Source organism: Clupea harengus, chromosome 14 (assembly GCF_900700415.2).
Source record: "Clupea harengus chromosome 14, Ch_v2.0.2, whole genome shotgun sequence".
Classification (NCBI taxonomy): Eukaryota; Metazoa; Chordata; class Actinopteri; order Clupeiformes; family Clupeidae; genus Clupea; species Clupea harengus.
The window spans coordinates 12,716,213-12,743,091 of NC_045165.1; the positions used below are offsets into that span (position 1 = coordinate 12,716,213).

The 26,879-nt window shown below is 45.8% G+C and overlaps 1 protein-coding gene across 1 annotated transcript; it reads right to left on the reverse strand.

Annotated features, from left to right (window-relative positions):
* On the reverse strand, positions 1-24,454 carry alms1 (ALMS1 centrosome and basal body associated protein). The gene is made up of 18 exons (XM_031579997.2): positions 24,273-24,454; positions 22,712-22,859; positions 22,408-22,528; positions 20,233-22,234; positions 19,403-19,562; positions 18,232-19,242; positions 17,988-18,097; positions 15,328-16,441; positions 14,954-15,076; positions 8,421-8,534; positions 7,274-8,214; positions 4,801-4,903; positions 4,044-4,193; positions 3,136-3,476; positions 2,552-2,720; positions 2,218-2,278; positions 1,378-1,477; positions 1-980 (listed from the first exon to the last, which is right to left on the reverse strand). Exons 1-18 carry the CDS (start codon positions 24,315-24,317, stop codon positions 936-938), a joined length of 6,858 nt encoding a protein of 2,285 aa, XP_031435857.1. The 5' UTR covers positions 24,318-24,454; the 3' UTR covers positions 1-935.
* Between the last annotated feature and the right edge of the window lie 2,425 nt (positions 24,455-26,879).

The following is a 26,879-nucleotide window of genomic DNA, read 5'->3' on the forward strand; positions in this document are numbered from 1 at the left end:
CTAAACACAGACGATTTCTGGAGTTTCTGGAGAATAGTTTATAGTTTAAATATTTGGCAGATGATTTTGTCCAAAGCGACTAGAGAGCGACTTGGTTACACCCCCCACCCAGTCTCCCCATAGAGAAAGGAACTATGATTCGGTATCCACTGGCAACAGAAAAAGACGAAAAAGGCAGTTGTGATAAAAGAGCTGCAAAAACATTTATTTGTTCTTATTAAAAGCCATCATTTGTTTTAAAAACTATTTGTAAAAAATACATCAACAATACATACTGACATTATCAGATTTAAAATCAGAACTTAAAATCAGGCTTAAAAACAAAACAAAGGCACACAAAACACAAATACTACTGAGTGCTCACACCATTCAAAACAGACATATCTTACGCACATTCAAATGTATGTATGTAAAATTCAGGCACAATCTGACATTTGGACTTTTCGATACTCTGATGTTTCAGGGTAGGAAGGCATTGTTTTGGGCCTGTAAAAATGAGACACCTGGGAAAGAAAACCAAACAGAAAGAGCCCCCAGCTGTAACAGGCCAACCACTGGTTTCACTGGGAGCTGCTGAGGAAACAGGTGTTGGTGATGGGAGTGCCATTTTTACTTTCAGACACACACACACAGGCCCTCTTGGAGTTTGGTTGAGTTCAGAGCATAGAGGCACCGCTGGGCTTCAGTTAGCTGCTTTTAGAGATCACAGAGGCCTTCTTTGAGCTTCCAATGAGGAGTGTTTGTACCTGTAGACTGGGTTTATTTTTGGGCTTGTTCATATCTTTAGAGGTGTGTGTGTTTGTGTGTGTATGCATGTATGTTGTGTGTGTGTGTGTGTGTGTGTGTGTGTGTGTGTGTGTGTGTGTGTGTGTGTGTGTGTGTGTGTGTGTGTTGGTATAATGTGTGTATATTATTTGATGTCTCAGTTCTTCCTCTCACTGCCATGGCGTCCTTCGTCCAAGCACTCGATTGGTGACTTTCTGTAAGACAAGAATAACATTGTAATAAAATGTAATGGAATGTCACTATCTATGCCAGCCTTTATAGAATTAGAACATGTATACATATATGTACAGATATATGTGCCTTTCCTCCCTATACAGACGCATTTCACTTTGCAAGAGACCTCAATGACACGTGCACTGGAAACTAGAACTAGGAGCCTGTCGTTTTACTTAGAGATTATGGAGAGATTGTATCTCAATCTCTTCAAAAAACGCGTCTTTGACGCCCCTGACCCATTTATTTCCTCCTCTGTGCTTGACACAGCATTGTTGAAAACCGGAGTGACTGTTTTACTCTGTTAAAATGAAGTGGGTGTAAGAGAGGGTTTATGAAAATGAAATGTAAATGAATGTGTATGTGTGTCTCTCTTACCTTGTTAAAAAGCTGAGCGTTGAGCCTGTACGCGCCGTATTCAGCTTTCCTCTTCTCTTCCTCCCTCCGTCTTTGGACCTCTGGCAGCTGAGAGTAAATTCTGACACGAAGTGAGAGCAGAAGCAAGAAGAGACATGATGACGGTGGACAGATATCAAGTACAACAGCACATAACACAAGATACACACCAAAACCCCACCCCAAGTGTACAAGTGTACAGAATGTGCAGATAAAAAAACATGGGGCACACACAGCTCTGTACACACACAGCTCTGCACACACACAGCTCTGCACACACACAGCTCTGCACACACACAGCTCTGCACACACACCTTACCTCCCTAGTCTTTGCGTCCTCTTTAGTCTGTTACTGACTGTTCTGTCCCCTGTCCCACTGATTGCATGAGGGTGATGAGCCAATACAACACAAAACTAGTAAACATGGGTATACAGACTCACTCATGAACACACACACACACGCGCATGCACGCACGCACGCATGCACACAGACGCACACACACAAACACACAATCCAGTACCTGAGGAGATGCCATGCTACAGTAGAGGTTGTTTTGGTCTTGAAACACTTCTACTGTACAATAATGATTTGCTTCCAAAGAACCCCGAAAATCATAAGATGTTTCCCAATCTACACGTGCGTGTCTTCACTCTTTGATTCCTGTCAGGTGTTGCTCTGCTCTAGTTTACATTTCCAAGCACTCAAAGCATACACATACTGGGAACCACAGAATTACACGCTGTTGCAAGTTTTGACAATAACTTCACACGACAGCACCTTACAGGAGAAGCACAAAAAGCAGATAACATCACATCTCTTACTGTTTGGATCTCTGGAACATCTCTTTCTTAGGAACAGCTCTTATCACAGGAGGAGCAGGAGCTAAATGAAAAACACATCAATAACACACATTAGAGCTAATGGGATAGAAGACTTGTGATTAGGGAAATGCTTCATTCTAGGGGTCTCCAAATAGTGTAACATCACCTGGGGCAGGGGCAAACGAATATTGTACCCTTGCAGTCTTCCAAGTATTCAAAGGATTAATAGTAAGGAAATCCAATCAAATTAATAAAAAAAATAGAAAAAGTACTGGTGTAAGGGGAACATTGTGACGTGACGTGACATGCTGTGAGCCAGATGAACTGTGGGTACCTGCGGTGTTGTGTGTGTATCTGCGTGTGAGGGGGGGGTGGTTGAAGAGCGTCTCTCTCTCGCGGCTGAACTCGGCCTGCACCCTCCGCTCCACTTTCAGCAGGCACAGCCTCTTCACCCGCTCACGAGAGCGAGACACAAACTCAGGACGCCGAAATGCCAAGGCCTCCTGATCAGCATCAGGATACAACACACACACACCAACAGACACACACACACACAGACACAGAAACACACACCCAAACAAACACACGCAGACACACACACACATAGACACACACACACATAGACACACACACACACGTACAGGCACACACACAGACACGTACAGGCACACACAGAAACACAGGAGTGTCAAAATGATGGATCAAAACAGCACGCAGACGTCACTTCACCTTCATTTCATGAGGACTGAACTAAACCCTCAACACACACATGCAGTTACACACGAACACACACTCTCTGAGGCAACTCAGGACAGAAAGGTATTGGGCAGTGCAACCTTCAGGACTAGACACACACACACGCACACGCACAGACACACGCACACGCACAGGCACACGCACACGCACACGCACACGCACCTGCAGGGAGAGGCGCTCCAGTGCAGAGAGTTTGCCGTGTGTGTCTCTCCTGCTGTTTATCTCAGAGGCCTTCTCTCTCTCCTCAGGCGCCTGTCTCTCTCTCTCAACCCAGGCCTGCTGTGGCCTTGCCCTGTCCTCCTGGTTCTCCCTCTCCCTCTGTGGTTCTTGCCCTCGATCATCTTGGTTCTGCCGCTCTCTGAGCGGTTCTCTCCAGGGCCGGGTTCTGCTGTAGGGCTCAAACCAGCTGCTGGGACCAGCCGCTGGAACACTCTTGTTGTCTGGACGGTTCTCCTTACGGGCATCAAGCTTCAGTTTCTCGGCCGGAACAAACCATGATACACCTGAGAGTGGAGGCATCAGTTACTTATTCTGTTCTGAGGCTCATGGTTAAGATATTTAGCAGACGCTTTTGTCCGAAGCGACTTACAAAACATTACACACAACAAAAGTATCAATTCGAAATACTAATTTTTATTTTAAACAAATAAATTAGAAACTATTATATTATTATTATATTAATAAAGCATACCTTAAACAAAATGTTTGCAAAGGTGAGTTTTTAAACACATTTTTTTTTAAATTTACCAAGGCTGTCACGGGAACGAACAGCACTAGGTAGATCGTCATGGCTGATGTAAGTAAAGTGGCCACTTATTAAAGTTATATGGTCACCAGGATATCTCACGTCTGACATTTCAGGGTAGTGCTAGAAAAAGGCTGCTGTATGCTGAGCTCATATTTTGACGTGTGTTTGCTTCACGTCTACGTTCATGTGCCTCTGAACACCGTTTGTGAACGTTTATTTGTGTGTGTGTGTGTGTGTGTGTGTGTGTGTGTGCTTTATGTCTATTTAAGGTTCATGTGTCTCTGAACACTGTTTGTGAATGTTTATTTGTGTGTGTGTGTACCATGCAGATAGCTCTCTGGCGGTTTCCTCTTGTGTCTCTCCATGATGCTGTGTTGGGGTTGGCTGGAGGGTGTGGGGTGTGGAGAGGGGAAGGTGGTTCCCACGTCACGGGTGTGTCGGCTTGTTCCATTACTCACTATCTCCAGGTCACCTACAGCCAACACACGCAAACAAACCGTCAGCCAACATTAACCATTGACAGACAATATGCGTATGTGTGGGTTTGCTAGGGTTTCTTTTCTAGTGTGTCTGTACCTACTTGAGTTTCTCTCCCTCTCTCTTTCTTTCTTTCTCTCTCTTTCTGTGTGTGTGTGTGTGTGTGTGTGTGTGTGTGTGTGTGTGTGTGTATGAGTGTGTGTGTGTGTGAGAGAGAGAGGGAGAGGGAGAGAGAGAGAGAGAGAGAGAGAGAGAGAGAGAGAGAGAGAGAGAGAGAGAGAGAGAGGGAGAGGGAGAGGGAGAGAGAGAGAGAGAATGCGTGTGTGTGTGTGTGCAAGCGTGTTTTTGTGAATGCACAAAAAGGCCAGCTGGCCATCACTTAAAGGAAGTATGTTCATCATGGTAAAGTATGTTCAAAATACCTTGCTTCCTCTACCCTCTATGTTCAACTGCTTAAATATGTATTTCTATCTATATACGTATACTATTCATTACATTTGGTTCCTGATGAAACTCAAATTACAATGTCAAATAAATCATCAAATAAAATGAGTAAAGTGTGTGTCTGTGTGTGTGTGTGTACACGTGTGTGCTTCACTGACCGGCCTGCACCCCTCTGCTGACGAGTTTAACCTTTGGCTTCTTGTTGGAGGCTCGTGGGTGGGGAGGGAGAGATGAGCCGCTGGAGGAGGAGTCCACAGTGACCTAACCAGGACATGGGATGATTACACATCAGTTCATAATGACCTCTAAACACACACACACACACACACACACACACACACACACACACACACACACACACACACACACACACACACACACACACACACACACACACGGCAGGGCACGGCAGTGTAGTGTAATACTTCTGAGAAACACTAGTCATGTTGGTGAATGTAGGTGAATACATCATGGCTGTAGGCCAGAAAGAAGATCAAATTCCAACAAGTTCAAAAATGCTTAGCCGCTTGATTTACCGGTTAGTACATCCTGACAAAAAAAACCTTAGTCACCATGAACCCCTGACTATGTGAACAAGTGCTGTTTATGCAAATGTCTTTTCACCAGTCTTAGGTAACATTATGTTTTAATGGCCTCTCAAAGCCCTCAACAAATAGTCAGTAAATCATCTACAAGCTATTAAATACCGGTCAGCTAGCAAAAACCATAACCTCACCAAAACCCTAACCACACCACACTAATTTTAGGGTTTTGGTGAGGTTATGGTTTTTGCTATCTGACCGGTATTTAATAGCTTGTAGATGATTTACTGACTATTTGCCAATCCAAAACGAAATGGGAAACACTGAAGTGTGCCTGGGTGACAAAAAACACACTACAATAGACACGTCCTCGATAGCAATAGGAAAAGATAGATAAAAGTTAGATAAAAGGCTTGATGAGTTTGACTATCTAAATACATTGTGCCAGAAGAGATAACGAATAGCAAAGTGCGGTTACATGGGGTCATTTACAAGGTGTATTGCTCAGTCACACCCTCCACATGCCGTACAACAACATTGGCAGTGTGGAGCGCCAGTGAGAAGATGAGTAGAGTGTAGGAGGGAGCAATAATAAAAAATAAAAAAAAGGTCAAAGGTCAGTTTGCCAGCATGGCAGTTTTTTTTTTTTATAGTCTGAACAAGACCAGAGCACAGTTGTGTGTAAATTGCATAGGAACACGTCCCTCCTTTGACTTCAATGGAACATTCCAGTATGGCAACACATGGAGCAGCTCAAAATCTCCAGTGTCAGTCAATGCAACCCTCTCTGTTTCAACTACTGAGAGCCAATGCAACCCTCTCTGTTTTAACTACTGAGCCTACTGCCACAGTTGAATACCGGTAACTATGTGAATAACACAGTGAAAACTGAGCACAATTTTAACAACTATTTTATCCTAACCTGTCCAGGTAATTTTATGAAGGCATCATCAGAACAGCTACCCTAAAACACGATTCAAGCTCTTTAAAAACCAGACCTAAACACTCTAACAGGTGGCTTTATGAAGTCAAGGAGAAGAACTCAAGGAGTTAATGGCTAGGGATGCACGATATTGAATTTTAGCCGATATCCGATATTTACAAGCTCATTTTGGCCGATTGCCGATGCCGATACCGATATATACACCTCTGCTTTTTAATTATGGAAAAGTCTCTCCTGTACTAGAATCAATCTGTTATTATGATAGGGTATTGCTGTAGATACAGGACATTAAAAACTTGATTTGTATCATTTTAGAAATAGACATTCACTCATGAAACTATTAAAATGATTTCAAATATGGCAGATTTATTTATATTTTCACGTCACAATTTTCATACTTGAACAGTACCTCCTTGAACTTGAACAACTACACTCTGAAAATGCAACTTGGCAAGCTAACGTTGGTTAACTGACTTACAGTTTAATAACATCCCTTCTAGGATTTCTAGACTAATCTATGTAAGGTTATTGCCAAGTTAGCTATATAAATTCCATATATGCAAAAGTAAGCCATGTACAGTTAGCGTGGGCTCGTGACATAACGTTTCACATCCCGTCAAATGAGATCATCAACTTCGCTGGTGTCACGTAGCATGCAAGCTAACTAGCTAGTGTTGTCTAGCTAACTAGCAACTTATTAACTTATATTAGCGTGCGACAGGTAATGTTGCAAAGTGTTGCACGCGGGTGGTCTGCATCTATGCATGCAACCTACGTTACGGCCAAGCTGTCGTCTCCTCTTTCATCTCCTGAAAAGTTTCCTGACAAATAGCATGTCAACATCCTCTGATACTGTGAAGTACTGCCACACAGCTGACGTGTTGAATTACGTTGTTGGCGCTCATAGTAATCAAAACATTTGCTTCGCGTGCGCATAATTTGAACGTCACTTTATCGGCCAGGTACATCGGCAGAAATGTTCATATCTGCAGATGCCGATAATTAAGTTTTGAAGCTTTTATCTGCAGATACCGATGTCGTGCCGATATTATCGTGCATCCCTATTAATAGCTACAAGCAGGCCCACAACAACAGCTCGATCAGACCTGGGCCTGGTTGTGCGAGTGAAATGCCAATTGGTCTTACCGTAGAGTCGTCGCTGACAGTGCTCCTCTGTTTGTAGATGTTGCCATAGAGCTTCAGTAGGCTGTCCCGGCCCTTCTCCGCAGCCGGCAGTGTCCTGACCCGGTTTGGCCCGAAGGCGCGCAGCAGCCGCTGGGTGTCGATGGTGGACATACTGGTCTCCGTGGAGACGCTGGTCTCCATGGAGATGCTGTCTGTCTCCGCGGGGCAGCGCCCGAGTCTCTCCGGCTCGTCCTCCGCCACATGACTGGATGACTGCGTTTCTGGCTCCACCCATGCCAGGTGCGGAGCCCCACCCCTTTTCTGACCCTCTTCTCTGGCTTCCTTCTTCTCCTCCACTCCAGACACTTTCTCCTTCCTCTCCTTTTTTTTACTCTTCCCCCTCTCCCTTCTCTTTGGCTCCACTATGGGTTGATCAGGCTGGTCCGGAGTCTGTGTTTGCGTGCTGGCCTGCGTGTTTGTGGCTTGTTTCGTGGGGGAGTGTGTAATCACAGAGCTGTGTGTGAGTGAGCTGCTGTTGATCAGCCGGGACAGGCGCTCCAGGCGCTCCAGCAGCGACGCCTCTCTGTTATTGGTCGACTGGCTCTGCTCCTGGCTCCAACGCTCGCTGAAGCGGTGCCACAGTTGGTCCAGGGAACCGCCAATCTCCCGGGACGTCCTGTCCCTGTGAGCATCTCGCCCCCGCTGCTCAGATTCCTCCCCTCTCGGCCGGAGAGGTGCTGTGATTGGTTGGTTTTGGCGTGCGTTTGGAGGTGTGTGTGCTGGGGGCAGGCCACGTAGTGTGCTAGTGTGAGGCCTCAGGCTGTGCATGCTGAAGTCCATCTCCATAGGCAGTGGCCTGAACTCCTCTTCCTCATACTCTCCCTCCTCACCCTTCCTCCCTGCCAGTCTCACACTAACCCCATGCTGTCCTACCGGAGCGGCTCGCCCATTCATACTAGAGCCTGAGAGACAGAACACAGATGAAAAGAAAGAAAGAATGAATGAATGAAACATGGGAAATACACAAAGAAGACAGAATACAGTGGCTGGATGAACGTGTGTCTGCTTGTGTGTGTCTGTGTGTGTCTGTGTGTGTCTGTGTGTGTCTGTGTGTGTCTGTGTGTGTCTCTGTGTGTGTGTGTTTGTGCGCGCAGATTTGTGCACATACCTCTCTTCTTGCTGTAGATGCCCTCTGTGTGTTTGGGAAAGGCTGAAACAGGCTCCAGGTCTCTCGATCCCAGGATCTCTACATTGAAGCATGGGGAAACAGCATCCTCTGAGCCTAACAGACAGAGACACACACACAAAGTCACACACACAAAGGGCAAATTTGCAGGCACACACACTCATTCAGTGACTCTTCTCTGTGTTTAGCCTTGTCTCTTTATTTTGCCCTCAGCCTGTCTGTGTTTTCTTCTCGCATTCTGTCTCCCTCCCTCCCTCTCTCTCCCTCTTGCACGCTCTCCTCCCTCCCTCTTTCCATGGTTCAGACAATGGAGCTCATGAATAATTCAACAGTGTGTAAGTGAGGAGCAGCTGCGACTCACAGTGGGAGGGATCACCTTGCCTCTCTGTGCGCGTGTGTGTGTGTGTGTGTGTGTGAGTGTGCCTGTGTGTGTGTTTGACAGGACTTCACGTATAGAATACAATTTAATTTAATGGGGTGTTGTGTGCTTTTCATTATGTGTTTATATAGTGTTAGTTTTTTTTTCTTCTTCTCCTGCATTTTCCACACCAATTTTTGGTAGGCGATATCATATACTCAGTCTTCACCAATCTACATAAAACTTGGTATGGTTGTGTAGAATAGGTTTGTGTCCCTTGGTGTGCGGTTCCCTTGGTGCTAACGCCCCCTAAAACTGGGGTAGGGTCAAAGCACTTTTTGGGCAACAGCAGGAAAATCACGTTGCCAAAAATTTGGTAATGCTTGACATTTTTATGGCAAGAATTACCCAAGCTCATTACGATTCATATGTGAAGTGGAGCCACCTAGTAAATAATGTTCACAGCAGAAATCTAGCTGTGCTATGTCTTGCACGATTATTTTCTTCTTGGTATTGAATAAAGCACGAGGCTATGGCAAACACTTAATAGCTGATCACTGATCATTACAGCACACAATAGGCTATACAATAATGGCTAAAAAAGCATAGACCCTAGTTAGTAGATCGCAAAACGACCTCAATGTAACAGTTAGCGTTAGCATGCTATGCAGTGGTTGCAGCAGGCTTATTTATGTAGCAAACATAATGTTAGCTAGCCACGTAATTAAATTTAGGCTAACAAAAGCATAAAAATGTAACCTCTTGTTTTCTTAACTGCTTTCAAGTTGTGATTATCCTCATAGGAATCCACAATACAATACATTGAAATTCAAAGCTTTGTTTTTACCCATAAAGGGACAGGCACCACACTGTGAGGGTAAAGTTCTTGGATGATTGCTCTGATGAATACATGCCTGTGTGAATGTTCAATCTTAATGCAATTGTGTAGACTTATTCATAATGGCATATAGAAACGATTTACCCAATTTAAAACCAATCAGCCATAAGATGTTTCTACACCAAGCTCTGTTCTGTTCCTCTGACATGGTTTGGTCTGTCTTCATAATGAATTTTGTCTTTAAGTCCTTACATAACATTTACAAAATTCAAATTTCACCATTTGAAGCAGTCAAATCATCCAACTTTCCCTACTAGGGGCCGTTTGCACATACTGCTCGGACCCCGATAATTGCTGCTTGTGACTATATTAAAACCTATTATGATGATAGTGTATTCCCCTGTCTAGGTATAAATGTAACTAGAAAATGCATTTCCTGAAGGAAATACCAGTGCATGAAATGCAAAAAGAAAGGAAAGAAAGGAAAGAAGAGTGAAAGAAGGAAAGAAGAGGGGAAGAAGGAAAGAAGAAAGGAAAGAAGAGTGAAGAAAGGAAAGAAGAGTGGAAGAAGGAAAAAAGAGTGGAAGAAGGAAAGAAGAGTGGAAGAAGGAAAGAAGAAAGGAAAGAAGAGTGAAGCAAGGAAAGAAGAGTGGAAGAAGGAAAGAAGAGTGGAAGAAGGAAATAAGAAAGGAAAGAAGAGTGAACAAGAGTGGCTCTGGATAAAGACAGTAAAGAGGGAAAATACTGAAAGAAGGAGAGAAAATGGAGTGAAGCAGAGAGATGGAGTGTGAGATAAAGTAGAGTGAGAGGGATAGAGAGAAAGATGGAGAAAAAAGAAAGTAGAGTATGGAAGGTGTCTATTAATATTCCTAGTTATACCGTGGAATGGAGAGGGACAGAGAGAAGAGGAGCCTTGGAACCTTGGCGCAGGTGTCAGTGAAGCACAGGTGCAAGCCAGTTTAATGACCCTATTATGATGTCATAATGGCCCAATGTAAGTCAATGGGAAAATTTGTATTAGTTTTTCTTTAATATCTTAAAAAGTATAAAGTTCAGAAAAATAAAAAAATACAGAGCATAAGTGTCCTTTACAAGACATACGCGGCAAAGTTCAAACAAAGTTTCTACGTTAGGCGGTTCGAGCTGAATTAAGCGCAGAAGTCGGTAAGAAGAAGAAGAAGTATAAGAAACGAAGGAATAACAATACAGGGCATTTCATGCACTGTAAAAAGAAGCCTAGGAATAACAATACAGGGCATTTCATGCACTGTAAAAAGAAGAAGATGAAGAATAAGAAGCCACCGAATAACAATACAGGGCATTTCATGCACTGTATATACTTGTAGGCCTATATGTTGCGTGTACTCTACTTTTAGTATTGTATTCAAACATTCTTGCCTTCAATTAATAATTCTACATTTTATTTATACATGTATAGTTTTCAAAACTGTGTAAATGAATGCCATGTACAGTTATAGGATGAAGCTCATATTGTTGATTATGTGTTCATGTCAATTTAGCACATGAATATACAGTTTTATGCCCCCCTCTGAGGTTGCATGTTAATTTGCTCTGTCTTTATAAGAAAACATCATAGCAATATGACATTTATTTCCTAGAGAAAGCTGGATAATGGGATGTTTTTCAGACAAAAATTCTTAATGTAGCAGTATTGAGTTGTATGAAATAAAATCGAATGTGAAAAATAGGCTGTGCAAAAATGTGGGCACCCTTTTAAGTGTGTTGATTTTAATACCTGTAGTCACTTAATGCTGATTGATTGAAACACACAATTCTTTTGATTAGCTGACTGAACCTTTAACTGCAAATAAAGTTGCAAACAATCATGAAAAAGCTAATTTACATAGTTAATTGCTAGGTGTGCTTTTCCTTCAACCTTTTTCAGCCCAATGACCCCTTGGCTGAGAGAGATGCTGAGCAGGGACCCCCACCCCCGCCGCCCCAAATTTGGGCCTGATATTCATATATTTTATTTGGAACTAAGTGTCAGTCAGTCACACACACACACACACACACACACACACACACACACACACACACACACACACACACACACACACACACACACACTACCCTACACATGTTTGAACAGAATTACACATCATCTGTGACACACAACTCTTTTTAATTTATTCTGTTTATTATTGACATTTTTTCTCCCTTACAGTTAGCCATCACTCTGTATTGAATTAGGGAGGGACAAAGAATTGAGTAGCTTGAGAAGCTTAAGTATGGATTAAATATCTCATACCTAGTGAGAGATCTGACGTTTGAGAATTCATCACTCATGTCTTTAGCAACAACATTCTCCCTATGAAGCATGCAGTGCGTCGTATATGGGTCTTGCACCGTCTGTGCACATCGTGACACATTTTGGCCAGGGTATATCATGTTCACGGAAAAAATTGTCGATCACTTTGAAAATCTCTGAACTTGTTTTACGTCCAGGCAGCTGCTTATAGAATAGAAATTCCTCCTGCATTTCATTTTGGTCGACAAATCACACAAAAGCTAAAAGCTGAGCGTCATTTTACACATCGGTGGATTAATCTAATTGTAGTGCAAAATAATCTGCCTTCGGGAGTTTTGCGACTAGAAGTGCCCTCACATCAGCTGCCAATTCATCAATAGGGCGGGCATTGGGATGCTTTTCAGTTTTTTTACGTAGGCTACTCATCCTTCCCAAACATTGTTTTGCACATATCACGAGCTGCTGGCAATATTAAACTTTCCGCAATTATGTATGGCTTTTTGGTCTGAGCGACACGTAATACAACTTGATAAGAGGCGTTTAAAGCTAGCTTGCACCCTGAAAGGATTTTAAACAGGAAATATTAAATGTTTTTTTCTTTCAAGTGAGCATGGGTTGTCTTTAAGTGTCTTTGCAGCTTTGATGGTTTGATAGCACGGAAGAGCAAACCACGCACACTGGTAATTCGTCACCATCGGTCTCTCTGTAGGTGAAGCCAAACTTCAGATAATTCTCTGAATATTTACGTGTCTTCTCCCGTTTGCGCTTTTGGCAGGGGTGTTGGCATCCTCTGAAGGTAGATCATCTGAACCGCCATCAGTGGTGTCTGACGTGGAGCTTTTGTTCCGAGAAATTACAACACGATCCATTATTTCAAATTGTATCGTTATGGAAGGCAACGTCTTTTGGCACCAGATAGCTAAATGTAGCTAAAAGTGCCTATGTTGCCATGGTGATCAAATGATCGCGTCAAGACTCATGGGTAGCCTATGTATTATTTTTAACAAATAGAACGTAATTTTTACGTTCTGTTCATGTTTATGTAGCTTATTGGACGTTTTACATTTCTGGAAGAGGAAAAAAATGCTTCAGATGAAATAATTTGGCGGACCCCCTGCAGTACCTCCGCGGACCCCCGGTTGAAGACCTCTGATATAAACAGTTATCATAAAAGGTTTGAGGTGACTCTCCACAGTCAGAAATGTAATGAGAAAATGGAAAGCCACAGGAACAGTCTTTGTGAAGGAAAGATGTGGTAGGCCATGAAAAATATGAAGAATGGTTAGAATAGTCACAGCCCAACCACAGATCACCTCTAAAAAAGCTCCAAGAACATCTTGCTGTTGATGGTGTCATTGTACATCGTTCCACAGTCCAGCACACTTTGCATAAGGACAGCCCAATGGAAGGGTAATGCATGAAAAGCCTTTTCTGCGTACTACTCACCACAAGCAGAGTCGCTTGAGGTATGCAAAGGCTCATCTGGAGAAGCCAGAATCATTTTGGAATAAAATGCTGTGGACAGATGAACTAACTAAGAAAGTTATTTGGTCACAACCATAAGGAAAAATCACGGAAAAATAACTTGCTGCCTACTGTAAAATTTGGTGGAGGGTCCGTCATGCTATGGGGCTGTGTGGCTAGCACAGGTACTGGAAACCTTGTCAAAGTTGAAGGTCGCAAGGAATCCACTCAGTATCAGCAGATTCTTGGGAACAATGTTCAAGAGCCAGTCAGGAAGCTGAAGTTTCGGCAGGGTTGGTTGTTTCAGCAGGACAACGATCCAAAGCATTGTTCAAAATCTACCAAGGAATTCATGCAGAGGCACAGATACAATGTTCTAGAATGGCCATCCCAGTCCCCAGACTTGATCATCATCGAAAATGTATGGAATGATCTGAAGCGGGCTGTCCACGCTTGGCAGCCATCAAACCTGACTCAACTAGAGACATTTTGTAAGGAAGAATTGTCCAAAATACCTGAAGCCAGAATTCAGGCTATAACCAGCCATTATCAGTGGCTATAAGAAGTGTCTACAGGCTGTTATTTCAGCAAAGGGAGGCTCTACCAAATATTAATGTATTGATTGCATTGGGGGGCCCACATTTTTGCACATATCCCTTGTTCTTATGATGCACACTGCATTGTTTCTGTCGATACAAGAAATGTTATAACAGATCTGAAATGATACTTTTCCCATAAAGTATAAATTATGTCCAAATTAAGTTGTTGCTTTGAAAGACCAGCAGATTATAATCTAAAAGAATGATAATTATCAGGGGTGACCAAACTTTTGCATAAACCTGTATCTGCTGCTATCGCTCACACTCATATATTCACTAGACAGGTCTCAAAACCGCAGAACATAACTCACATGTACTACTGAACACCCTATTATTGTACAGCCGCCACAGCCACCACATCCACAAACTATAGTTCCTTACATTCTTACTCAAAATAGGATATACTGTACAACAATCTATTTAGTCTATTGTTGCCGGAAAGCGTAATCATTCAAGATTCAACACTTTTCTTGGAACGAAAAATTACTTAAATCCCATTTAATTCTTGCTCATTCTCTCACTATGTGGCAGTCATATTACGCATCACTATACTGTACATCTCGTTGAAATTCCATCAGGCTAAGATGGAGAGAAGTGACCAAGTTTGGTGCACAAAGTGTAATTATACTCTGTACCTTATAAACTGTCCAGATGCCTGTGATGACGTCTTTTAACACTTTCACACTTTAGTAAACAGGTTTCTGAGGTCAGGGTGGTTTTCGGCTGAAACAGATTCTGGTGTAGTTTGGGAGCGGAGCTGACTGAGGACTAGCAGCGGAAGGAACGGTGTATTATCTGAGTCTCACAATAGGCCGTGTGGTTAGTGATGTGCAAACAGTGCTGTCTGGCAGACACATGCAGTCAGAGGAGAGCTTCATGAAGCGAGGTAAAGGGAAGTGTTTTTTGGAGATGAATGATGCATCTACGTGTGTGTGTGTGTGTGTGTTACCTGTGTGTGTGTGTGTGTGTGTGTGTGTGTGTTACCTGTGTGTGAACTCTCTACGGTGGTGTCTGAGCGGTTGGGGGAGAGCTGGGAGTCAATCTTGGGGATGTAGAAGAGCTCAGAGCTGCCGTGCGGTTTATACGGCAACAGAGTCGGTGCAGCGACTACGGAACAAAGAGAAGAACTCCTTTTACACCCAGTCAAATCACTGACCACTGGACAGACATTGGATTGAGACTTTAAGGGACAAAACAGAGGAGGTGAAAGACACCATGGACGCGATGTGAAAGTGTGGAGTGAAAGAGGTCCATTGTTTATAGGTGTTAAGAAACAGGAACATGATCATGAACATGAACATGTGGGCAGAAACACAGAAACATGATCACACATAGAGGATAGAGGCTGTCGTTCTTACCAGGTGTGTAAACAGACGGGGGCCGTGGCGAGGGCCTGGTCAGTCTCTGTGGTGGAGTGAAAGATTGTGGGTATCTAGTGCTGGAGCTGATCTGGAAAGACACAAGCCCTGTAGCGCCAAGCTGGCTTTTGGTTGGCCCCTGCTCCTCAGAGAGTGTCTGACTGGACACAGACGGCTCGTGAACGGGTCTTAGTGGGTCGTTCACAGGACTGATTGCTGTGGAGGCCAGTTTGGGAGGTGGGGTTTCACTTCTAAGAGATTCCTGATTAGTCAGCTTAATAGAATCTTCTTGCGGAATAGATCGGGCTTCGAACAAGGAGCCTGCGGTCCAGTTTGTGGACAAGGTCTCGCTGGTCTGGGCTGATCTATTTTCACTGTCCTGGTGCAGCTCCACAGAGGCCACCCCATGATGTGGTTTCTCCAAACCACTCTGAACCAGTTTGGGTGAGAGGGTGAGGTGCAGGTGTGTGGATGAGTGGCGGGGGGCCGGGGGCGACTGATGACCCCAGCCCATAGTGACTTCATCCTCCTGACCTTTGACCTGCCCTGTCTCCACAGTCTCTTCCTGCTGCTCTGCTTCAGCCTCTGGCTCATACTCAGCGTGAGTGTGTGAGAGTGCGTGCTGGGAAAGGGAGGGCACCGTGTCCTGATGCAGGTCTGTGTGCGAGAGGGTACTGTCAGACTCGGTGTCTGTGGACGAAGGTGTGTGTGCGTGCAGCAGGAGTGTACGCGTCTGTGTCTGTATGTGTCTGTGTCTCTCAGCCAGCTGGGGGGGCACATGGGGGGGTAGTGGGGAGGGGGTGCGGCGGGTGGTCGCTATGGTGATGGAGGTGAGGGGGGAGAGCGAGGAGCAGGAGGTGGGCAACGGAAGACCCTCCCTCAGAGCGATCTCCTGCACACGGGCCTCCAGGTCCTGGCGGACAGGCGAGCCGAGCGGGAATCCGGTTGACTCCAGAAGATTCCGGCCAGCGCGCTGCAGCTGGTCCGCCAGCCGCCCCTCAGCGCTGCGCACCGCCAGGAAGCCCTCGACGTGCTCAGAGGTGGTCGGAGCTGAGGCTGAAGCTGCCCCGACGCTGGACTGAGCGCTGCCATCGGAGTCCGTGCTGCACTGGGACTAAAACAAAAGACAGGTCAAGAGAAAACAAACGAAAGACAGAACGAGTTAAGACAGAAACACACACAAATCAGGGCAGATAAAGACAATTCATTTCAACAGACAATAATTTCTCTTTTTAGTTTACCGCATTTCTTGCATCAGATGCAACTGAGAGAATGCTGACAGAGTAGTGCAATCAAGGTATTGTGCCTCACGTGGTACCTGTGTCTTAGACTGAAGGAAACTGTCAATCATTTAATTTGAACTTAGAGGTGCGTCTGTGGCAATGGTTGTCAGGAAAGCAAGAGATATGCACGGCAAAACTTTTACACCAAAACAAACAGCACACTGCATTCTAGCAACTGTATTTCAGAAATCCACTAACCATCTGTTGACAGTGATTTCTTGGAATCCAATTTAAATGAAATAAAAGACATCAGGCATGTTGGAAGATGATAATTTGGGGGAATTGGTTTTTGAAAGCATCCACATGCTTCACAAATACAGGGATCCATGGCTAAGCACAGCAATATCAGCTATTACCAGACGGATAGCTAGAGAGAAGGAACAACTACCTAACACGGAACAAACTATCTAAATAAACCATCCAAGTATTCATATTTCCCCCTGAAAAGTATCATCCAAAAGCACCTGGTACACGATCAGTGACCCCTGTTCTTTCAAACTGAGCTTGGCTATGTAATGTTTTTCCCATAGGTAGGCAAGAGGTTTGTGCTATACATGCTGTTGTGAGCCAAACTGCAGTTGTAACATATGTACCTAGCAATGGTTGTCAGCTTTGCACATATAGAGTACACACAACCAAAGCGCAAAACACCACAGCATACGGTCATATATATGTATGTATAATAACACAACAAACCACACCACAGAAACCAAAGTGGCCAAAGAGGGGCCTTAGAAACCACTAATGGCTTTCCCTGGATTTCAGTTTAATTTCAGCAGAAACGCACAGCAAATGGAAATACATGAGAAGCATACAAACCTACACGCTCATCGGAAATGCCCACTCACCATGCAAGACATCTCACAGAGAAACACACACATTATGGAGTTACCTTTTTGAGTCAAGGGAGACAATCCAGAAAACAGCCTGCTAGCATCAGTAACAAAACTGATATTATACATCACATCACGTCATGAAGCTGGTTAGCCTAAGCAGTGTGTGTTTATGTATTTGTGTATCTGTGCTGTGTCAGTTTGATCAAGGTCAAAATGAATGGCCAACTTGTTTAAAACATTTTTTTAAAACAACAACAACAAAAAGAAAAGCAATGAAGTGGAACAAACTGAACTGTTCTGAGCTGAACACATCCTCTAGTTTTAGTAAGTTAGTAAGTTAACAATGACGCCCTTTGCTTGTCTACTAATCTTAACAAAGGAAGCGTGAAACTAGACTTTACTATAGGCTGGTGGCTGAAAGCATTGGTTTTGAACCCAGGTTGATGTTTTTGTTTCTACTCACATGGATGTGTGTGTGTGTGTGTGTGTGTGTGTGTGTGTGTGTGTGTGTGTGAGAGAGAGTCTGAGTCAGAGACATTACCTTGGTGTGCTGCAGGAGCTCTCTCTTGATCTCCTCTATCCTCTGCCTGTCCTCTGTGTTGAGGTGTAGGGGTTCACAATTCTTTCCAGACGCCTTCTGCAAAATCCACTCTGACAAAGTAGAACAGCAACATTTCAGCACTGTACACAATCATAAAATACCAGTATGTCCTAAAAGCTTCAGTTGGAAGTAGGAGCTTGAGGAGATAATGATGATGGTACTAATTACATAAGTCAGTTCTTACCTCTCGCTCTACTTTCATCTGTGTCTGTTGTGCTTGCCCGGCTGGTTACCATGGACACAGGTGACTCTTCATGCAGCAGCCTGGCAACCCTGGCACTCAGTGACCCATCACTGGTCTCGCTGCCACTCACACTGGCAAGCTCCACCTCCGCGTGACTTTGGGCAGGGCTAGGCTCTTCCTGACCACTCGGTGTGCTCGCCGCCTCTTCTTCCTGTTCCTGAGGAGGCGGGGTAGTTGAGGTGGGGGCAAGGACCTGCACGACTGCAGGAGCTACCCTGTCAGGATCCGTGGCACTGCAGCCTTCAGGCTCCGCCCTTCTGACAGCGGGTGACTTAAGCCCCGCCTCCCTGATTCCAGAAGCATTGGATAGGTCAGCAGTGGACTGAGCAGTCGCTCCTAGCATTCTGCTTGGTTCAAAGGACGAGGCGGAGCTGTCCTTCAACATGGAGTCAGATGAGGAACGTGCCCAGAGCTGCGAGGAGTTGAAGGTGTCGCTGGAGAAACCGGGTTCCTCCATCTTCCTCTTCAGCGATAGGAGCAGCGAGGAGTCCGAGCCCGTGGAGGTGGTCCGGGAGGACCTGAGTGAGAGCACGCTTTCGGCCCGGCCAAGCAGCTGCCGGATCTCCTGCAGGGTTTTGGAGCCCACCAGCCAGTCCTCCTCCGGCGGCTGCTGCTGTTCCCTCCTGGGGCTCCTCTGAGGCAACTGAGCAGTCTGCGCCTCCTTGGGGCCTGGTGCCTCCTCTCTGGGCTGGAGGGGAGATGCGGGGGTCAGCTCCTGCCCTGTTCCATAAGGCATTTGGTGTGTTGGGGGAAGAGAAGGGAGCGGTGGAGTGGATATGCTAGGGGATTCTGGTGGCGAGTGAGAAGAAGTCCTTGTCATCCTTATACTGCCCTGACTGGGCGGCCTGTCCTGGTCAGAGAGGTGCATTATGGGCCGGCCCGTGCTGAGGGGCATGGAGCCACTTGAACCTTGAGAGAGTAGAGAAAACTCTCCTTTATCAGGGCTCTCACCTATCGGAGAAGGGCACATGAGGAGACCATCCAATGGGATTCAATTAATGGCTTATACTGAAAACATTAACTGCAGTGGAAGAGCGTATGTTGAGAGCTACAGCATGATTATGAGTAATGGTAAAGAAGACTGTGATGTTAGTTGGGGGATGAGTCCTACCTTCAGAAGGCTGAGTGCTCTTGGTGGGAGTCCCTGTGGAACCTTTGATGGTGCACAAATCAGTAGGAGAGAATTCTGGCTCTCTGATTGGTCCTCTAGGAGCAAAGGGGTTGAGTATTGTGGAAGGTGATTGGTTGATTCCCAGGTTTTGAAGATAAACCTGCAATGAAAGATCCATAGAAATATGGTCATGGTACATCTATATTTCGTTTTTTCAGAGTTTTGGTCGAAAAGTAGCAATCTAACTACTGAAAAGACATGCAAAAACCTTACAGACACAAACTCACTCACAGCTGGAACAGATCAAATGGATGCTAGCATGCTAACTCATGTCCTTTAGCAATTTCCGCAGGGTGATCCAACCCGTAGAATCGCATAGACCATAAACCTGCATAGTGTACGGCCTAGGCGGCTAGTTGGAACAACAGGCGTGTTTATCTGTCCTTCACATGACCATATACCATGAAAATGTATTTGAAGATGATAGCAATTCTAGGTGCCCCTAAAACCATGCTTCAGAAAGCTGCATGCTGCCTCTTTATCATAAATATATTACATTCAACATCTAATCAGCCCTAGTACCGAAACAGTGATGAATATTGGCAAGGTTCAAAAGTAAAAGAATATACCAAATATGATAAACCTTTTTCTTAAAATTCTTTTTCTGATTCTGATTCTGATCATTCTGATTCTTAAAATATTAGATTAGCCTTGATTGCTATCAAGTCAAACAACTGAAATACCTATGTGACTGGACTTAATTATCTTAATTCAAATCAATGGTTACAGTCATCGTATGCAAGTCTGACATACTGCGACCAAAAACCTACCGGGATCCTATCCTCGATGTTCAGCTCCCTCTCTCTATTGGGAGTGGATGGAATTGAGGTCCAGTATGGAGCGTAGTTGTCCACCTCCAGACTCATCACTGAAGAAGCCCCGCCCAAAGATGCCCTAATACTGCCCTCGCCATGGAAACTGTCCTGTGGGCTGGAGAGGATGTGACCCGTGTCACGGGTTGATGACACGTCGCTGAAGTGGCCCAGGTTAATGACATGTGACCTCTGGCCGTTCTGAATGGGTGGCTCGGTTCTGCCCAGCGGCCCCACCTCCTCCCTGTTCACTGGCTCTTCGGCACAGGCTGCCTGCGAGGCGTTCGAAACAGCATCAGAGAGTGCCGCGGCATGGTGCTGAATGGAGGTGACCACAGTGCCAAGGGATGAGGAGTGGGAGTGAGAGCGTCCAGGAGGAGACACGAGTCCTGCTACGCCTCCTCCTCCTCCTACTACTCCACCTGTGGCTCCAGCCTCTACTCCAGCACTGCCCTCTGCTCCAGAGTCCTCCCTGGGCTGGGAGAAGGGCGAGTAGGGGTGACTTTCCTGTGCCAACCCAGCAGTAGTGCTAACATTAGCATTAGCATCCACATCGTGGGCATCCTCAGCAGGTCCTTGCAGCTCCAGCTCGTCACCAAAGGCCCTGTTGCTGCTCTGGTTGGCTCTCCACGCATCGACCTTCTGCACGTAGCTCAGGCTGGGCAGACTGCCCACCTCACCCCCTGTTAGCGACCCCCGAGATGTGGTAACCTCAGCTGCGCCTGCGCTCATTCTAGCACGGGGCGAGACCAAGGTGTCTGTCAGCAATGCCGGTGACTGTGAATAGGACGCGCCGACACCAGTGAGCAGCACTCCTCTAGGCCGGCCGAGCCCCGTCATCACAGACGGCGTGGACTGGAAGGCTGGCTGCGAAGTCAGGAATGACACATCAACCCCCGTCTGGTTTCCAGACTGCCAAAGGACCCTCTCCCGGTGGCCCCGCTCAACAGACGAGCCTGCAGGCCCCTGGAATGGCAGCCTGCTTGACCCTCCGCTCTGCTCGGGAGGTGGGCGCTCCTCAGGGCTGGTTAGGGGGCTCCTGGAGGCCGAGCGGCTCTCGGACAGCAGCTGTGAGCGCAGGGCGTCGGTGGACGCGTCCGGTCGGCAGCCCAAGGAGCGGAAGGTGATGTTGGCGATGTCGGACACACGGCCCGCGCGTTCAGAGAGGTTGGAGGTGTCAAACAGTTGAGTGGATGAGCGATTTGAACGTCTGTCTATTCGCCTGGTGGGGGCCTGAGTAGGTTGAGAGGAGGCAGACGCATCTCCTTGAGGGCACTCTCTGACTCCAGGTGGGTTTCTGGAAGGTTCCTCCTCTGTACTGCCACCTGAGCTGGACCCTCGAAAGATGTCGCTTTCTATAGACCGCACCAAAGACGATGCTGAGGGGCCAGTCTGAAATAAGGCTGAGTCTCTTTGTTTATTCACCCGCACTGTTTCACTGTCCGCATTGTCTGTTCTGTTCCGACTGAGCCCTGATTGGTTGTGAGTGACGTCAGTTTGATTGTGAATGAGCTCTGGTTGGCTAAAAACAGTGTCGGAGGCGGAGGAAACGGCACTACTACTGCTAACCACACCCACATCCTTCTCTAGTAGCTCAAGTAAGGTTCGTGCCGGAACACTGCTGCTCAGAAACGACCCATCATCCTCTTCTCTCCCACGCGGAGCACTCCTCTCCTCGCCCTCTTCTTCTCCTTCTCCTTGCCTCTCATACCCTTGGTCTTCCGCGCTGTCCCTCTCATACTCGCGCCCAGGTGTAACCTGGAAGCGTTCGCCAGGAGACATACTGTGTTGGGAGAGAGAACCGCTGCTGCCCTCATCTTCTCCCAGAGGATGCTGGGAAAGAGAGGCGTGACCTATGGTGGTGCGATGAGTCGAAACTGTGGCGGCAAACCTTGTAGTCCCACCTACCAGCGGCATCATAGAGAGTCTTTCAGAGAGGACTGAGTAGTCAGGGGATCCACTAACATACACAAACACAAGAGATACATCATCAGTATACACACAACCTCCAAATACACCGCCCTTCACTAAACAAACAAACAAATAGAAATCTCTCCCGACTATATAATTGTATTCAATACTGGTCTGGCCATCAAGATTCAATCATATAATATGGATGTTTGGGTCACCTACCTTAGAGGAGCAAACTCTATATCCGTCTGCTGTAGGAGGGTGGAGTTTGAGAAGGTGGGAAACGTGCCAGTATAGGCTGGCAAGAGAGTCAGCGCTGGAGATAGTCGACTGTCCTGGAATTCTGACACACACACACAAACCACATCTGGTTGGCTATGATCAGCATAACAATACAGTAATTACAGATGCATTGGCACTGAACATAACAGGCAGATTCAGTAATACAAACATGTATTTGTGTAAAGACTGTGGTTGTACCATGCTATTGTTTTATTACAATGCTATTGTTAGCTAGAGGATGTACCTAGCTGCAGTGACTGGTCGGTTGGATGATGTAGACCCCAGGTCCTTGCACCTGTCTGACTATGGGAGGCACTGTGCTGAGTGGGGTCCTGAGGTGGCCGCTGAGTGCTGTCCTCTTCTGCAGGAAGTTGGTACCACTCATCCATTGTCTGATTACCCCATATACACACACGCACACGCACACACACACACACACACACACACACACACACACCGCACGCACGCACGCACGCACGCACGCACGCACACGCACGCACACGCACGCACGCACACGCACGCACGCACGCACACACACGCACACACACGCACACACACACACACGCACACACACACAGAGAGAGAGAGAGATGGATCCAGAAAAGCCATGTTAACATCTTCACACCATCCCGCATCATGACATTAACATAGGGTCAGCACGAAAGGTTTGCAGTAATTCTGTTGGTAGCTATATCTCAGTCTTCCCGTCTATCCCCAGCACCATAAATTCTCAAGAAACACTTATAGAATTTAAAGCAGTGAATGAAGAAGCGACAGATTATCGTTTTGATTTGATCCATTTGTTGCTGTCCTGTGAGTCAGCATGCTCTGAGCTTCACAACACGTTTTCCTCCTTACTGTAACTTGTACAACTATACTCCTACATAGCGTCTTCCTCTGACCATATTTTTGACAGGTCAACATTTTATTCCATGTATTTGTATGGATAAGAAAGGGAAAAAACAAGTTTGTCAGCAATCTTATTTTAGAGAAGGTGGTTAAATGTGTCGAGTAGGTTGACACATTTTAACATTTCTACTGTAGCTCTGAAAATAGGGCCATGTATGCTCAGCCCCCTTTTAATTAGACACTGTTGCCTGTTCTGCTTGAATCGATGAGCCTACCAAATCTGTCCCACTACAGTTTGCTGAAAGAATGTATCACATTACAATCAGACGTTCAACGTTTCACGAACCTTTATTAAAAGCCTAGTTTATAACATCCACAAGTCACCACCAACCTCCACACGAAACGTACGCCCTTCATGTCAGTTATTCTATACCATCGATTACACCGCTGGGCACGAGTAACAAAACAACAACCGACCGACATGTACTAATTTTCTCTTACATCATCACGTGAAATTACTTCAGCAGCAAAGCTACTGTGACAGATCAGGGAAGATAACATTAACATACATTCATTCGCAAGAATAGCTAGATAATTAGCTTGAGCGTCTAGCGTAGCTTTCAAAGTATTGTGTCGATAGTATTGTACAGGCCACTGACATGTTCGAGAATAAAGCAAATCAACCGTTGCCTTACCATTGAAGCTCTTAGCGTTAAAAAGTGAAAATGGCATGACTATGTATCTACCAAACATTTAGATATCTACCACTTGTTGAGCTCGTCTATACAAAGTTAGCCAAGCTAATGTTAGCCATGTAGCATCGCATCACCATTTGTGGCTGCAAAGTACGTTCCATGTGAGTCGCTCACCAATACTAGAATGAGTAGATAAGGTGTAGGACACCTCATCGCAAAGACAATTTTCGCAAATATGCATATCAAACTTAAAAAACGTACCCTGTTTACACTCGTCCCATCACTGGGACTTTCTTCGGGCTCCATGTTATTGATCAGTTAGTGCGCCTGCGCACTCCACCGTTGGTATCCAAGTGAGGTTGCTAGGATGCAGTCAAAGCCCGGAAACTTAGGCGGGAACTTGGGAGATTCGAATGAAATTTAGACCACCACACCACACTGCCCAAAATGGTTGGGAGAGCACAAATCGAACGGCCAAATTGAGTGGGGCTGGCATTTGTGACGTAGATGAGCGAATTGGGCGAAGCGAGCGAAAAAAGTTGGGAAAAGTTTAAACCTTGCAAATAAGGAGCGAATTTCGCTAGTAGCGGACAATCAAATCGTTTGTTGTTGTCTCTGACGATTTTAAAATTGCAGGGCTATGGCATCGTTCAGTTGGTTAATTTGTAAAAGAGAAACCTGGAGGGCCTTGTGAGGGGTTGTTGTTGTTCCTGGTACGTTAAATATTTAATCAGAATCAGAATCAGAATTTTTTTTAATGGCCAAGTATATTTACACATACAGTAAATTAACTTGGTGTGGTTGGTGCATAGGACATAAAACACATAACATACCAACAAAATAGCAGAAACAAGAATAAAAGACAAATGTTTTACAAGATAGAATATTAAATAATAATAAATAATTTGGGCACGTGCAGGGCTAAAATGCAGTGAATTGGAATTAGCAAAGTGCAGTATATAAATAATTTACGCTGTAGTGCATTTGTGTGAATGTGTATATATGTGTGTGTGTGGGGTGGGGGGGGGGGCCCAGAGTCAGGATGCAGGGGGCTTGTTTGTGAGCCCCAACTGTTCAGGTGGCGCGAGGTTTTGGTCTTTATAGCCCGGAACTTTCTGCCGGATGGGAGTCTCTGAAATAGGTGGTGACCGGGATGAGAAGGATCAGCGATGATCTTGCATGCTCTCTTGCTGGTCCTGGAGTGGAACAGGTCTAGGAGAGACGGCAGGTCGCAGCCGATGACCTTCTCGGCTGACCGAATGATCTGCTGCAGTCTGCCTTTGTCCTTGGCAGTAGAGGCAGCGAACCAGATGGTAATTGATGAGGTGAGGATGGACTCAATGATGGCTGTGTAGAACTCGACCATCACTTTCTTTTTTTTATTTTTATTGTCCCACCACCACCCCCCCTCTTCGGAGGACAACTTTATTTTTAATAAAGCAACAAAGAAAAAAAAAAATACAATATACAATATAATCAAGGATTTACATCATCTTCATATTTTACATGTTGTCGACCATCACTTTCTGCGGCATGTTAAATTTCTTTGGCTGCCGAAGGAAGAACATCCTCTGCTGGGCCTTCTTGATTGTGGAGGTGATGTTTACCGCCCACCTTAGGTCCTGTGCCATAATCGTTCCCAGGAATCTGAAAGACTCCACAGTGTTAACTGGGGAGTCACACATGATGAGGGGGATGGTCCTCCTGAAGTCTGCTACCATCTCTACTGTTTTTAAGGCGTTCAGCTCCAGGTGGTTCTGGCTGCACCAGAAAGCCAGGCTGTCGACTTCTTTTCTGTAGGCGGCCTCGTCCCCATTGGAGATTAGTCCAATGAGGGTTGTGTCATCCGCAAATTCAAGGAGTTTGACAGAGGGGTGGCTGGAGGTGCAGTTGTTGGTGTAGAGGGAGAAGAGTACAGGAGAGAGCACACAGCCTTGTGGGGCTCCAGTGCTGATGGTCCGGGGCTCCAAGACAAGCTTGCCCAGCCTCACACGCTGCTTCCTGTCTGACAGGAAGTCAGTGATCCACCTGCAGGTGGGCTCAGGCACGCTCAGCTGTGTTAGCTTGTCTTGGAGGAGAGTTGGGGCGATAGTGTTGAATGCAGAGCTGAAATCCACAAACAGGATCCTGGCGTAGGTGCCGGGGAATCAAGGTGCTGGAGGATGAAGTGGAGTCCCATGTTGATTGCGTCATCTCCCGTTGGCTCTGTAGGCAAACTGCAGTGGGTCGAGGAGGTGGTTGGTGATGGCCTTGAGGTGGGTCAGCACGAGGCGCTCAAAGGTCTTCATTATCAGGGCGACTGGTCTATAGTCATTAAGGCCTGTGATCCTTCGCTTTTTGGGAACGGGGATGATGGTGGATGTTTTAAAAAAGGCAGGTACCACGCATTCAGCCAGTGAGGTGTTAAAGATGTCCGTGAACACTGGAGACAGCTGGTCCGCACAGTACTTTAGTGTGGAGGGACAGACAGCATCTGGTCCAGCTGCTTTGCGGGGGTTCTACCTTTTTAACAGCTTGTTGACATCCCTATCCTGAATGGAGAGAGGTGTGATGGGGGGGGGGAGGGCTGTCTGGGAGAGGGTGGTGTCTTTGTCCAGGCTGGGAAGAGTAGGTGTGATAGCTGTGGTGGGGACAGGGTTAGGACTGGTCCATTGTCTGTCGAATCTACAGTAGAAGTAATTCAGGTAATTTGCCAGTCTAAGGTCTTCCATAGAGTGGGGGGATTTGGTTTTGCAGCCTGTGATCACCTGAAGGCCTTTCCAGACTGACGAGGAGTCATTGGCTGCAAATTGATGTTCCAGCTTAGAGTACTGTCGTTTGGCCTCCTTAATCTCCTTGCCAAACGAGTATTTAGCCAGTCTGAACCTA

Bases quoted from the DNA above. Each gene is read 5' to 3' on its own strand.
- alms1 (XM_031579997.2), bottom strand. From the start codon at position 24,317: ATGGAGCCCGAAGAAAGTCCCAGTGATGGGACGAGTGTAAACAGG. The intron at 16,442-17,987 runs GTAATGTCTCTG...CTTTTGTTTTAG, and splicing joins AGCTCCTGCAGCACACCAAG to TCCCAGTGCAGCACGGACTC. The intron at 4,904-7,273 runs GTAAGACCAATT...TGTCCTGGTTAG, and splicing joins CTGTCAGCGACGACTCTACG to GTCACTGTGGACTCCTCCTC.